At 40.1% G+C, this 16718-nt stretch overlaps 1 protein-coding gene across 1 annotated transcript in view; it reads right to left on the bottom strand.

Annotated features, from left to right (window-relative positions):
• Positions 1 to 16718, bottom strand: part of hibadhb (3-hydroxyisobutyrate dehydrogenase b) — a 149627-nt gene that overhangs the window by 40673 nt on the left and 92236 nt on the right. The window contains exons 5-6 of the mRNA XM_063069541.1: positions 10867 to 11000; positions 8490 to 8566 (exon numbers count right to left, since the gene is read on the bottom strand). Coding sequence (XP_062925611.1) covers positions 8490 to 8566; positions 10867 to 11000 — 211 coding nt within the window. The remainder of the gene's footprint in view (positions 1 to 8489; positions 8567 to 10866; positions 11001 to 16718) is intronic.

Genomic DNA, 16718 nt, shown 5'->3' with positions numbered 1-16718 from the left:
ATTTCTCCCCTATGTTAGCAATTAGAAAAGTTTACATATTCTAACCATCACCAATAAGATAATTAGAGGTTTCCTGTCGGCTTCAGAAATCAACTTGAATCTCTTTAACAAAGTAAAACTAAAATTAGAATCAGAATCAGGTTTAATATCACTGGCATGTATCGTGAAATGTGTTGTTTTATGGCAGCTGTACATCGCAATACGTAATAATAAAAAAACTATTAAATTACAGAAATAAATATATTTTAAATAAAGTAAATTAAATGAGCAGTGCAAAAAGAGAGAAAAACAAAGAAAGAAAGTGAGGTAATGTACAAGGATTCATTGTCCATTCTGAAATCTGACAACGGAGGGGATTAAGCTGATCGTACAACATTGAAACTAGAACAGAACAGAACAGGAACAGGCCCTTCAGCCTACAAAGCTGTGCTGAACAAATTAACTGAGTAATCAAATAGCTAACTAATCCCTTCTCCCCACACAACATCTCTACCCTTCCATTTTCCTCACATAAATGTGTCTATCTAAACGTCTCTTATAAGTCTCTACTGTTTCTGTCTCTACCACCACCCCAGACAGTGCGTTCCAGGCACCCACCAGTCTGTATAGAAAGATTTGCCCCTCGTATCCCCTTTAAATTACCCTTAAATGCATGCCCTTCGGTATTAGATATTTCAGCCCTTAGAAAAAGATACTGTTTGTCTACTCTATGTAAAAGAGAAATGTAGAGAAAGCAATTAAGATTGTCATTAGATGCAAGAATAGTGCTTGCATGATGCACGTTGATCACTCATTATACCACCGAAAAGAAAATTAGGTTCATTTTGTGTTTAAAGATTTAAATCATAGATTCACGTGCCTCTAAATCTCTGAGATCTCTGTTCCTAAACCCTAACCTGAGCACTAACTCCCCTTTCTGTCCCCAAAACTATCCTTACAAACCCAAAAAAAACACAATTAAAAAACAACTAAATCTGAGCCATGACCTCATTGGACACCACAGCTCGGCGCCACCTTTATGTCCGTGGTTAACCCTGTTGATTGATAAAAGGGCAACCAGTCTTCATATCAAATCAGTAATACATCTTTGATCCATAATCTCTCAGTATTTATTACACATGTAGTGGTTATGGGTGCCATTAGGTTGAGGAAGACATTCATCAAAAAAAATCCACAGAGGTGAGGCAATTTCTTTCCTTCAAAGAATTAAGAGTCTCTGGAACGCTCATCCTTAAGGGGCTGTAGAATCAGAACATTTGAATACTTTTAAGAGAAGAGATATACACTCAGTGGCCACTTGGTGCCAAATGGCCTAATTCTGCTCCTAAACAGACCATAGAAAACCTACAGCACATTACAGCCCTTCATCCCACAATGTTGTGTTGACCATGTAACTTACTCTAGAAGCTGCCTAGAATTTCCCATCCACATAGCCCTCTAATTTTCTAAGCTCTTGTGTACCTCTCTAAGAGTCTCTTAAAAGACCCTGTTGTATCTGCCTCTACCACCTTATCTGGCAGTGCATTCCACGCACCCACCAGTCTCGGTGTGAATCACCACTCTCTATGTGAAATATCTTATGGTCTTAGTAAGTGTATCGGTAAACCTGCCTGTTAATACAAATATCTAATCAGCCAATCATGTGGCAGCTACTTAATGCATAAACACATGCAGACATGGTCAAGAGGTTCATTTGTTGCTGAGACCAAACATCAGAATGAGGAAGAAATTTGATCTAAGTGGCTTTGACCCTGGAATGATTGTTGGTGCCAAACGGGGTAGGTTTGAGCATCTCAGGAGTTGCTGATCTCCTGTGATGTTCATGGACAACAGTCTCTAGAGTTTAGAAAGAATGGTGTGAAAAGCAAAAAAAAATCCATTGAGCTGCAGTTCTGTGGGCTATAATACCTTGTTAATGAGAGAGGTCAGAGGAGAATGGCCAGACTGGTTCAAGCTGACAGGAAGGTGACAGTAACTCAAATAACCGCATGTCACAACAGTGATGTGCAGAAGAGCATCTCTGAATGCACAACACATCTAACCTTGAGGTGGATGGGAGAAAAGCAGCAGAAGACCACACCGGATTCCACTCCTGAACTAATAACGCACCCACTGAGTGTACATAGACATTTTTATTTATTGAGATACAGTGCAGAATCGGCCCCTCTGGCCATACCACCCACTAAACCCCCGATTTAATTTGCGCCTAATCACAGAACAATTCACAATGACCAATTAACCTACCAACTGCTATGTCTTTGGACTGTGGGAGGAAACTGGAGCACCTGGAAGAAACCCATGCGGTCACAAAGAGAACATACAAACTGCTTACAGGCAGCGGTGGAAATTGAACCCAGTCACCTGTATGTAGAGCATTGTGCAAAGTTTCCAAAGGGATCCGTCATGGATTTATTAGATAGAGGAGCGAGACTGAAAACCAAGGGCTCATATGAATGGTGCAGAAAGATAAAAATGGGTTATTTCAATAAACTGCAGCTTTACAAACTCTTAACTTATTCAAAGATCCATGATGTAGTTCTTCTGGGGTAACAACAATATACTATGTACAACTGAGCATAAACACAAGAGATTCTGTAGATGCTGGAAAATCAGAACACCACAAAGTGCTGGAGGAACTCAGCAGGTTAAGCAGCATGTACAGGGAACAGGGTATCACAACCTTTTTTATGCCATGGACCTATAACCATTAGGTAAGGGGTCCATGGACTCCAGGTTGGGAACCCTTGATGGAGAGGATAAACAGTTGGTGTTTGGGGCCAGACTTTTCATCAGGACTCCTGGTCCTCTTGGAAGGGTCTCAGCACAAAGCATCGACTGTATATTCCTCTCCATAGATGCTGCCTGACCTGCTGAGTTCCTCCACCACTTTGTGTGCAATAAAATTCTGCACTGTGGCCAGTGCAGAGGATGGAATGAAGTTTCCATTGGCAGATATCGCTCTCACCTGTCAACATCAGCTGTGGATGGGAACACACTTAACTGGGATAACTCTTTCTGAATGCCAGGCTCTCAGAAGAAATAACAGAGAGCATTCACGGAAATGTACTAAATGTAAAAAGCAAAACACCCCCACAAAAGCTGAAAGAGTTGGTTTAAAGCAAAATTGGTAACAGACTTTTAAATCGGCCTTCATTCAGAAAAGTATTAAAAACAATGCAAGGGAAATGTGGTAGTAACATAGAGGCAGCTCTGATTGCTGTTTTTTAATGGTAGATACACATTGGAAATACAGTTTAAAATGGAGACATTTATTTCACTAATTAATCAACCATTGCGGCTGTGCTGCTTTGATTAGTACTTGCTTTACCTAAGGGATTGTAGAGGGAGGAAAACAGGAAGTTGAACTGAGCTGGAAACAGAAATAGGCCTCGGAACTAGTGACACTGATTTGTGTATTTAATTTGTTTTACAGCTTTCATATTATAAAATCTTACAATAATTATTAAAACCATCCATTCAAAAGTATATTTTCATTTGGAATAGAAAAAAGCAACTATACATGCTGTTACTTAGAATATTAAAATGTTATATTTTTAGCCCGTTATTCACAACAGGCATATACTGCAAACACAGTGACACTGAATAAGAATGCATTTTGTATTCTTTAAGAATGAAAGAGGAAGATTAAAGACCAGATTTATTCTGCCACACTTCCAAGAGGTCCAAAACTTCGTCGTGGTTTGGAGGCTTGCGTGCCTCAGTGACCGAGAGAGTCACCTTGGCTGGAGTCAGGGCTTTATGCTTTGGCTCTTGGTAGGGTCACCCATGCTAAACAGGTCCATCCATCCTCCAAGTTTGGGGGCGGAGGGGGGTTTGTTCAGCTCAGAGCTAACAGACCTGACTGATCAAACAAAATTGTTACAGAAACAGCAATGAAGAATATTTCTACATCTGTGTCCGACTATATTCCTGACTCTCCAGCCAAAACTTGCATGGCTGATAGTAATGAAAAACCAGGAAGTTGCGAATGGCACATTGAAGGAAGCCCTGAACACCGCCAGAGATGGAAGACCTTCATTGCTGCCCAAAATGCCAGCAGTGTAATGGGCAGTAGGCCAAGTTAATTGTCACATGTACATCAAAACATAGAGTGAAATGCGTCATTTATGTCAAATCAAATCAGCAAGGGTTTTAAAACGCAAACACGAGGAATTCTGCAGATGCTGGAAATTCAAGCAACACACATCAAAGTCGCTGGTGAACACAGCAGGCCAGGCAGCATCTCTAGGAAGAGGTACAGTCGACGTTTCAGGCCGAGACCCTTCGTCAGGACTAACTGAAGGAAGAGCTAGTAAGAGATTTGAAAGTGGGAGGGGGAGGGAGAGATCCAAAATGATAGGAGAAGACAGGAGGTGGGGGGGATGGAGCCAAGAGCTAGACAGTTGATTGGCCAAAGGGATATGAGAGGATCATGGGACAGGATTTTGCTGGGGACAACCCACTAGTGTTGCCACACTACTGGTGCCAATAGCATGTCCACAGTTTACTAACCCTAACAATACACATTTAGAATGAGGGAGGGCACCAGAGCACCTGGAAGAAACACACGCGGTCACGCCAGTGCTGTAATACCATTACTCTAACCGCTGTGCACCTGTGTCGTAGTTGTGCAATAATTACCCTAATACACCAACCTTCTATGCAAGTATTTATGACTCTTCCTGAAGATTCTCAAAATGTGGTATTGCAAAAATATTAGCTCTCAAAATATTAGTTCAATTCTGCACTATGTTAAACACTAAAGAAATTATAGTAACAACATCAAAATTTCCAATTAAAATTAAAGAGCACATAATCCAGATTTTTAAAAATTCCTTTCAGTGTGGAGAGTTTTTTTTTCAAAAAAGCTAACCTCATCTGATCACATATTGTGGTTTTAGCTGTTGCTGTGGTTGGAACTATTGGTGAAATTATATTATTTTAGGCAGGTCAAATATCAAATGTGCACAGGGTCATGTTGGAATAGTATCAATTCATAGATTTGAAGGAGTAATACGGCAAAAAAAAAATCCCTCCCCTAAAGAAGAGGTTCCCAAATGGGGACTAAAGACCGCCTAGTTAATGGTAAGGTCCACGGCATACAAAAACATTGGGAACTCTGCCCTAGAGATTCGTCTCAAAAATTCTATGGTTAATTCATCACTTCATCCTTTGAGTATTGAACAATAAAACCAATGGGAAATGAAACCAGTCAGTACAAACAACATGTCCACTTTTCAGTAGCTAAGCTGCTTCGAAATTACTTGGATTACCATCATGAATGCAATTCTTTGGTAATGAGTTTTCAACAACTTCTGTCTTTAAATTATGGACGAACAAAAAGCACTCTTACTTATAGGAATTGCTAATGATAATTGAGCAAAAACTCAATTATCAGTAGCATTTGCCATAAGTAAATCTTATAACAATTGACTATAAGTCAATTGACAAAACTGAAAAATTCTCAAGTATGATGCACATCAGAAAATATTAATCTTGAGACCAGAAGTAATAGTTTTACAAACTGAAAAGGCATTTCAAAGGCAAATCAAACCAAACTAACTTGACAGTATTGTTTGATGAAGTAGCTTGAAGGTTCAAGAACAATATGTATTTGGTAATATAGTCTCACACAATAGAGGGTAGGAGCCATGCATCTATTTTCTGCCTGTATTATACTTGTATTGCGCGTTTATTATAGGTTACGGTAATTTGCCATGTGGGTTTGGGCATGGTAGAAGCAAATGAGTAGAGTCACGTATTCATGAGTTGTTCTCATTAGTTTAGGTTAGTTGAGAGGAAGTAAGTGAGGGATGATTTTTTTGTTGACTGCCAATTACTCTTATTCCACTTATTTCGTTACATCACTAATTTGGTTACGCTAATTTCTAATATCACTATACAAGATGGTTTGTCTTAACTGGTTTCTTAATGAAGAAAAGAACATACTTTTCCACTTGGAACTCAGTAATTTGGAAGTGCGTCATACAGTGTTGCATCTCTCGCTCTCTCTCAACAGCGTTGGTCTATTTTTTAAGTAACCGTTACATTAAAAGTGAAGCCAAAGAAATAAAGAAGGATTTGTGGTATCTTGGATAGAAAACTAGTGAACAGATTGGTGGTGAAAGGTTGTTCTTGGAAATACTTCTCAAGGTAAAGCAATCAGTGATTGGAAGAAGATACCCAGGAAATTAACAGGGCTGGATACCGAAAACAATACAGCTCTGAGGGATACAGGGCTGGAGAAGAATTTGGTAGAAAATGTAAAGATAGGATGGAAAATGGAAGGAAGAACATGGGGACAATGTAACAAAATAAATAATTTAAAATTTGTAAGGCATCTTTGGACTGGCAACCAAATTAGTCAACGAGGTTGAGCGTGATCAGCAACGTGGATCTTTTAACAGGCTTAGATTTAGGCCAAATTCTAAGAATTGTGGATTATGGAGATTATAAAGCTCATGATTTTGCAAGTTCAGTGAACAAAAATTAACAAGGGGACAAAACAAGCCATGACAATGAAGTGAAAGAACAGTTTTATTTTGTGAGAGAACAAACAGAGGTAGTAGCTCAACTTCATTTCCAATAGGACACAGAAGTCCCAGCATAATCACAACAATACCTCCAGTAGCCATAGAACCAATGTGGAAAGTATGAAGCTTTTGGTAGAGAGTAATGGGAATGGTAAACATAAAATTAACACAAGGCTGTAATCCATCTAAAGCAGGATGTTAGAGAAGATTAATTTTGGATGCTCTATGTTACAGGTTATCAGTGTACATGACGAACCCATTCCACATCTTTGAAAGTGCATGTGGAAAGGGGGAGGGGGCAATATTTTTATTATTATTCATTGAGGGCAAGTGGATGTCACTGAGATGGCCAACATATAATACTGCATGCCTTTAATGACTCTTGAACCAAGTAGAACATTTATTTATTTATGTTACTTCAGAGAAAAACCATGAGCCAAAGACAAAGAAGCATCTGGTTCACCTTTAAACATAATTGGTAAAGACTACAGACTTCCTTCTCCAATAAGTACAAGCTCATTTGATGCATTTTAATGGCAATGATAAAAATCTCATTCCAAAATTATTTAATGATGGCTAGTACTGAGGCAGAAAGGAATGATATTGCATAGCAATTAATTGGAAGTCAGCAATCAGGGCAAATGGATCCCATGATAAAGGTAATATTTAGAGATCACATTGACCATAAGACAGAGGAACAGAATTAGGCCACTCGTACATCAAGTCTGCTCTGCCATTCCATCATGGTTGATCCTGGATCGCACTCAACCCCACACACCTACCTTCTCGCCATATCCTTTGATGCCCAGACTGATCAAGAAACGATCAACTTCCACCTTAAATATATCCACGGACTTGCCCTCCACCACAGATGCTGTATAGCAGAGCATTCCACAGATTTACTACTCTCTGGCTAAAAAAAATTCCTCCTCACCTCTGTTCTAAAGGGTCGCCCCTCAATTTTGAAGCCATGCCCTCTAGTTCTCGATATCCCACCAGAGGAAACATCCTCTCCACATCCATCGTATCTAGTCCTTTCAACATTCGGTAGGTTTCAATGAGATCACCCCACATTCTTCTAAATTCCAGTGAGTACAGGCCCAAAGCTGCCAAACGCTCCTCTTATGTTAACCCCTTCATTCTTGGAGTCATCCTCATTTACCTCCTCTGGACTTTCTCCAATGACAACAGATCCTTTCTGAGATATAGGGCACAAAGCTGTTGCGGCCTGACTCTTGTCTTATGCAGGCTCAGCATCATCTCCTTACTTTTATATTCCATTCCCCTTGAAATAAATGCCAACATTGCATTTGCCTTCTTTACCGCAGTCTCAACCTGTAAATTAACTTTCTGGGAGTCTTGCATGAGGACTCCTAAGTCTTTCTGCACCTCTGATGTTTGGACCTTTTCCCCATAACCTTTGATGCCCTTATCAATCAAGAACCTAACAACCTCTCAACTAAATACACCTGGTCTCCACAGCCTAAGAGCTTTGCACAGTACTGTTATCTATATTTTGCACAGTAGTGTATGTGTGTATGTATATATCTTAATGCAATTTACAGTTTTTACATATTGCACTGGGCTGCTGCAGCAAAACAACAAATTTCATGACATATATTCGTGACATTAAACCTGATTCTGAAATAAACTTTCAGGAATTCTGCATCCCTTGTACGTATGTCAACGATATTAAACCTGACTCTGATTCTGATTCTAATGCTCTCATCATTCGAGCTAAGAAATTCCAAAGCATTTTCTGCACAAAAGTTAGGAGCTCTGGATGCTGGGTGAGCTGACAATCTCAAGACTGAAACATGTATTTCTTGTTCTATAAAGGCATCAGCAGATTTCAGTCAAAAGTGGCCACTACTGCAACAATCAGAACAAAATGAATAAGGATGGTGTTCGTTGGTCATGAGGGAGAAGGAAAAATAGAACAAAAGTCTATCAAACCTGATTCCCAGATTCATTGTTTCAGCGGTTCCAATCATACTAATTGCGAGAAGCATGTTGTTACAGATCTTTGCTGCCTAGAATTAACAAAAACAATGCAGAAAAATGGTAAATATGAAATTTAATTATGAAATTTTAAATAAGCTTAAGGCCCTTACTGCTGAAACACATTTGGTGCAGAAGAATAGACCTCCCAGCCTAGGGTGAAATTTAATTTTGGCAATAATTTAAGAGACAACAGAAAATTAGTAGCTTGTTGGCCAGCTTCTGCTGCAATTTGTTCCAATGACTTTCAGCAGGATGCAAAGTGATCTGTTGATTCACTGCCACCAATTATTATACTCCACAGTCAAAGCCAAAATAATTCTACTTCCAAAAAGTCCACTCAAAACGGGTAAGTACAGTTTTCCAAATCGGTACCATAAGCGGTAAGGATTGATGCTATTGGCAATGGCATTCAGTTAAATTCTAGTGGCATCTGAAAGAATTTTATTTTTTCTCCCAGTGACCATGTGGGTTTTCTCTAGGTGGTCCGGTTTCCTCCCACGGTCCAAAGACGCATCAGTTAGTAGGTTAATTGGTCATTGTAAATTGTACTGTGATTAGTCAAGTGTTAAGTAGGTGGGTTGTTGGGTTGGAAAGGCCAGTTCTGCACTGTATTTCTCAATAACTAAATAACTTTTAAAAATAACAAATAAATCAAATGTCCAAATTATACACTGGTAAGTACGCCTGCAAATCAAGGCCACATGTGTTAATTTACCAGGTCTGTCCTCATGCATTTGAAAAAAAAAATCAGTTCCAAAGAACTTGAAGAATTCGAAAAATATAGCTGCTAAAGTGAGATTGTTAAATACTCCTGCTTGAGTGGGCATTTGTTTTTATCAAGTTTATTTATTTCCATCGCTGAACTTTTCCCAAAACCTATGGACTCACTTTCAAGGTTCACAGGTTCATTTTAATGTTAAAATATGCATGTACAATACATCTCTGATATTTGTCTCCTCCAGATAGCCATTAAATACAGAAAGACCCTGGGTGTTTATGGAAGAAAAGACAACTTACTGCCCCCCCCCACAAAAAAGAAACAAAACTCAGACCACAAAAGTACCCCCTCCTCCACAGCAAAAAGGCCATTTTTACAATCACCAATCCCCAACATGCCTACTCGTAGAAAAGAACAGTGGCAGGAGCACCAACCCCCAAATCAACCCCCCCACCCCCCCACCACACACACACACACAAAACTAACAGATCACCCACCCGCCAATCAGCCCCAAGAAAGAAAACACTGAAAAACTGAAAGAAACCAGTCTAATAATCACGTGAATCTCAAGAATACGGGAAACACCTTTTCATCTGCATACGAGGATGGCAGCTGCATGAACTCAGTCCTTCCATAAAGAGTGACCGTCAACCCACATCCGAACACTGCCGAACTGGCTGCTGACGTTCTCCGTTGAAAGTCATCTCTGACATCCTCTGTGTTAACCTCTATGCTTCAATCCTCCTCGCCACTCCAAGATGGAGTCGTTCATGACCCCGCACCTTGTCCCGGGTCATTTCCATGAGTCAGCATGTGCTCTCAGACACCTTCAAACCCGCCCCCTCCCCTCCCCTCCCTCCAACAGGCAGCTCTCCAGACACTGAATGGCATTGGATCCTTCGATGGAGTTACAAACTGTATGTCAAAGGCGGGCAGCAGTTTCCGTAACACAATCAAGACAAAAGGAACAAACAAAAGGAGCAGAAAAAGTGAAATAATTGGAAAGAGTTGTCATCTGGAAGATGTTGCCCAAGGAATCGTTGTTCACTGGTGACATCTTGACCGGAAGACGTGATTCGTTCAAGGACTCTTCGTCTCATATGTTCTTGATATTTATTGTTTGCTTGCTTGCTTATTTATTAATTACTTATGCGTGCTTCTTTTCTCTTTTGTATTTGCACTCTTTGTTGTCTTTGGCACATTGGTTGTTTGTCTGCCCTGTTGGGTGTGGTCTGTCAATGATTCTATTATGGTTCATGGATTTGCTAAGTATGTCCTTTGTACTTTGATAATAAATTTACTTTGAATTTGAATTTGACTTTGAATCTATTTATTCATTTCAAAATACAGCATGGAACAGGCGCTTCTGGCCCATTTAACCCTAGCCTAATCACAGGACAATTTACGATGACCAATTAACCTACTCACTGGTACGTCTTCGGACTGTGGGAGGAAAGCAGAGCACCCAGAGGAAACCCACGCGGTCACGGGAAGGACGTATAAAACCCTTACAGAAGACAACAGAATTAAAGTCTGAACACTCCAAGCAGTAGCAGTGTCATGCTAACCACTACACCATCGTGGTTCCACAATTAAATTAGATTTTTTTACCTGCCCTGTTCCAACCCCTCCGCAGTAAACCACATTGTTTCCCATACAGCTCAGCAGTTCCTTGGCTGCATTAAATTCTTCTTCCAATCCACCAACCATGAACGTGAGATTGCCTGCTCGTGCTGCACTGACACCTGGAAGCAGGATATTGGCATTTAGTTTTAAAATAATTGTAATACTCTTTCTTTTGCCACCCCTTCAACGTGCCTTATCTAAAAACAATCACAATAATTACGCAAATATTGTCAAAGCTTGCGAATAGAATACTATTAATCATGGGCTAAGATTTTGCTCTGGACAAGGGATTGATAAATAGCTTCATCGTCTCATTTATTAGACCCGGACTAATGCTGACAACACTGCTCAGCTGGTTAATCTTTCGACAGCTGCAGTTTTTCAGTTGTACAAACACTTATGTTAGATGAAGGAATAATGCATTAATACAGCCAAAATGTAATTTGAGAAACTGCTTAATAAATCTTTAGTAATAAGTTCTTAAAAAATTTGCTATTCATCAATTCACTCAGCAGATCAAAAAATTAGAGATTTTTAAAAAGATATCCAAGCGTTTTCTTTGATTTATCAAGAATAAAAATAATTCTGATGACAGGTAATGCCCCAAGATGTCTTTTCCAATATAAAGCCTTCTAATAAAAGACCTACAACAGCTCATTTCAAGTATAAATAATTTCATTCTTTTTCTCATTCAAATCTGCTTGGTATTACAGTTCTTCAAAAGCACTCACCAACATTTCACTCATCTAGCGAATTCAATTCAAACTGTTTTTTATAGCAGCATGCTCTGTTTGGCCCCAAGCTTTTGACATTTTCACAACCAGAATCAGGTTTAGTATCACCAGCATATGACGTGAAATTTGTCGTCTTTGTGGCAGCAGTACAAACCAATACATAGCAATAGAGGATACAACCGTGAATTACAATAAGTACATTAGTTAAATTAAATAACTAGTGCAAAAATAAAAGTTAGAAAAGTATTTATTAACACCATCAACACCAACCATAACAGCTTCTTCATCTCTGCCATCAGATTTCTGAACAGACCAGCCTACATTACTCATACGTGATTTATATATTTCTTATTGTAATTTATAGTTTTTTATGTATTGCACGGTCCTGCTGCAGCAAAATGACAAATTTCACAACACGTGTCAGTGTTAATAAACCTGAATTCTAATTATTATTTGTCTTTGTTGTGACTAAAAGGAGAAAGAGAATATTAAACTACCTCTAAGTGTTTTATACATACCTCTTTCCTCAAGTGCTAGACAGATGTAAACATCTGTCATCAAAGTCATAATTCTTAGACATAAGAGCCATGTCCAGATAATTTTGTTCAACTACCATACCATTTCATAGAGGTGAGGGGTATTTAGGAAATACATTTGAATCAGTATGGCACACATACATCAGGTGCAAAGTAAAGCAATGCATAAATGACACTTAGTATGCAATGTGTGTGCTGCTGTCTTCAAAAGGTAATCAGACACAATCATTTTCTACAGATGTAGCTTCACTGGGGCTGCTGTCACTCGGGCAGTTTACGACTTGTTATGGTGTCTCTATTGTTTACTAGTGACATTCTCTGAAAGGGAGACAGCTGGGATGGAAAGCTGGCAGGAAAAGAACAATATAATGCTGTGGAGGTAATCAACAAACTTGTGTGTGTTAATTAACTTTACACTTTATCATGTTCAATTAGTTTTCTATTCTGCCAAAGATAACCATGCACAATTGGTTTAAGACCATGCCATGTTTTATTTGTAACCACTTTCTGTTCTTATTCCCATTTCTGTGTTTGACAGTTCTCCAGAGGCTTCGAATGCACAGATGTAAGACTCGGTGAATGGCTTAGTCAATCTAAATCAGTTTAAAATACACCTCTTTATTTAGTGGCTGATTTAAATCTTCATGCTTATTCCCCATTCAAGGGGTGCAGAATTCTGCAATCCTGCTTCACAACAATATGTAGCTACATGTCATAAGATAGCATTGTGGAATGATTTCAGAGCTGTGATTTATGTATCGCTAGAATTTGCAAAGGGTCCGTTTGTACAAACGTATCAGTAATACATTGCACTTTTAATACGTGCTTTATCTATTATCATTTTGTACTATTGAATATGCTCCATGGATGACATTGAGATGGGGTCTCTCAACTTGAGACCCAGTCAGCAAATTTCCTTCCTACAAATTCTCCCATATTATAGTGATTTAAAAATGTAAAGTAATTTCAGAATCAAAATCAGGTTTAATATCACTGGCATTTGTCATCAAATCTGCTGTTTTGTCGCAGCAGTACAGTGCAATACACAAAATAGATAAATCACAGTAAGAAATATATTTTTAAAATTAAATTAAATAAGTAGGGCAAAAATACTGAGGTAGAGTTCATGTATTGGTTCACTATCTGTTCAGACATCGGTTGGTGGAAGGGAAGGTGCTGTTGCTAAAATGCTGAGTGTGTGTCTTTCCGCTCCTGTTCCTCCTCCCTGATGGTAGCAATGAGAAGAGGGCATATCCTGATGATGGGAGTCCTTTATGATGGGATAATTCCTGAGGCAAAGCCTTTTGAAGATGCCCTCGATGCTGGGGAGGCTCGTGCCCAAGATGGAGCTGCCTGCGTCTGTATGTATCCCTCTGCAACTTCTTCCAGTCCTGTGCAGATGGCCCCTTCATAACACCCTGATGCAACCAGTGAGATAGGTCTTCATTGTACATCTGTGGAAATTTGCTAGGGCCTTTGGTGACATATCAAATCTCTCCAAACTCCTAATGAAATATATCCACTGGCATGCCAATTTCACACAGCATAATTACAGGAATAGTACCCCTAGACGACCATTTTTGGTCCAATTTGCTCATAATAAAGTATGACTATGACTAAATTGCAATCATGACGGAGGTTTCGGTCCCTTATTAAAAGCCTGCTAAATATGTTCTTAGCATAAAATGAATTTTTAAATTAATTTATCCTCTTGCTGATTGTTGAAATTGTTTTTAAAAACACTAGGTGCTCCTGTTCATTATGTGCCATACAATTCATTTTTCTTTCCCTTATTAGTTTCTAAAATTATCAGCCTGCCTGTAGGCCTCTATACCACCTGCCTGTATCACGCTCTATCACCTGCCCATTCTGCTCCATATCACCTGTCTCTATCACTCCCCATAGTACTCTATACCACCTGTCTGTATCACTCCCCATAGTACTCTATACCACCTGTCTGTATCACTCCCCATACTACTCTATATCACCTGTCTGTATCACTCCCCATACTACTCTATCACCTGTCTGTAACAATCCCCATAGTACTCTATACCACCTGTCTGTATCACTCCCCATACTACTCTGTATCACCTGCCTGTATCACTCCCCATACTACTATATATCACCTGCCTGTATCACTCCCCATACTACTCTCTATCACCTGCCTATATCACTCCCCATACTTCTCTGTATCACCTGCCTGTATCACTCCCCATACTACTATATATCACCTGCATCACTCCCCATACTACTCTCTATCACCTGTCTGTATCACTCGCCATAGTACTCTATATCAGCTGCCCTGTATCACTCCCCATAGTACTCTATCACCTGTCTGTATCACTCCCCATTCTGATCTACATCACCTGTCTGTATCACTCCCCATACTACACTATCACCTGCCTGTATCACTCCCCATAGTACTCTATATCACCTGCCTATATCATTCCCCATACTACTCTGTATCACCTGCCTGTATCACTCCCCATACTACCCTATCACCTGCCTGTATCACTCCCCATAGTACTCTATCACCTGTCAGTATCACTCCCCATACTACTCTATCACCTGTCTGTATCACTCCCCATACTACTCTATCACCTGTCTGTATCACTCCCCATAGTACTCTATAGCACCAGTCTGTATCACTCCCCATACTACTCTATAGCACCAGTCTGTATCACTCCCCATACTACTCTATATCACCTGTCTGTATCACTCCCCATAGTACTCTATATCACCGTCTGTATCACTCCCCATACTACCCTATCACCTGCCTGTTTCACTCCCCATTCTACTCTATCACCTGTCTGTATCACTCCCCATTCTGATCTACATCACCTGTCTGTATAACTCTCCATACTACCCTATCACCTGCCTGTATCACTCCCCATAGTACTCTATATCACCTGTCTGTATCACTTCCCATACTACGCTATATCACCTGTCTGTATCACTCCCCATAGTACTCTATACCACCTGCCTATATCACTTCCCATAGTACTCTATATCACCTGTCTGTATCACTCCCCATAGTACTCTATATCAGCTGCCCTGTATCACTCCCCATAGTACTCTATCACCTGCCTGTATCACTCCCCATACTACTCTATCACCTGTCTGTATCACTCTCCATACTACTCTATCACCTGTCTGTATCACTCTCCATAGTACTCTATATCACCTGCCTACATCACTCCCCATACTACTCTGTATCACCTGCCTGTATCACTCCCCATACTAGCCTATCACCTGTCTGTATCACTCCCCATAGTACTCTATATCACCTGTCTGTATCACTCTCCATTCTACTCTATCACCTGCTTGTATCACTCCCCATAGTACTCTATATCACCTGTCTGTATCACACCCCATACTACTCTATATCACCTGTCTGTATCACTCCCCATAGTACTCTATACCACCTGTCTGTATCACTCCCCATAGTACTCTATACCACCTGTCTGTATCACTCTCCATAGTACTCTATATCAACTGCCTACATCACTCCCCATACTACTCTGTATCACCTGCCTGTATCACTCCCCATACTAGCCTATCACCTGTATCACTCCCCATACTAGTCTATCACCAGTCTGTATCACTCCCCATACTACTCTATATCACCTGTCTGTATCACTCCCCATAGTACTCTATATCACCTGTCTGTATCACTCCCCATACTACTCTATATCACCTGTCTGTATCACTCCCCATACTACTCTATATCACCTGTATCACTCCCCATACTACTCTATATCACCTGTCTGTATCACTCCCCATAGTACTCTATATCACCTGTCTGTATCACTCCCCATAGTACTCTATATCACCTGTCTGTATCACTCCCCATAGTACTCTATATCACCTGTCTGTATCACTCCCCATAGTACTCTATATCACCTGTCTGTATCACTCCCCATAGCACTCTATATCACCTGCCTGTATCACTCCCTATACTACACTATCACCTGCCTGTATCACTCCCCATACTACTCTCTATCACCTGTCTGTATCACTCCCCATAGTACTCTATATCAGCTGCCCTGTATCACTCCCCATACTAGCCTATCACCTGTCTGTATCACTCCCCATACTAGTCTATCACCAGTCTGTATCACTCCCCATAGTACTCTATATCACCTGTCTGTATCACTCCCCATAGTACTCTATATCACCTGTCTGTATCACTCCCTATAGTACTCTATATCACCTGTCTGTATCACTCCCCATAGTACTCTATATCAGCTGCCCTGTATCACTCCCCATAGTACTCTATCACCTGCCTGTATCACTCCCCATTCTGATCTACATCACCTGTCTGTATCACTCCCCATACTACTCTATATCACCTGTCTATATCACTCCCCATAGTACTCTATATCACCGTCTGTATCACTCCCCATACTACCCTATCACCTGCCTGTTTCACTCCCCATACTACTCTATCACCTGACTGTATCACTCCCCATTCTGATCTACATCACCTGTCTGTATCACTCTCCATACTACCCTATCACCTGTCTGTATCACTCCCCCTAGTACTCTATATCACCTGTCTGTATCA

This window comes from Mobula hypostoma, chromosome 17 (genome assembly GCF_963921235.1).
Source record: "Mobula hypostoma chromosome 17, sMobHyp1.1, whole genome shotgun sequence".
NCBI lineage: Eukaryota > Metazoa > Chordata > Chondrichthyes > Myliobatiformes > Myliobatidae > Mobula > Mobula hypostoma.
This window is presented reverse-complemented; position numbering and strand designations above follow the sequence as displayed.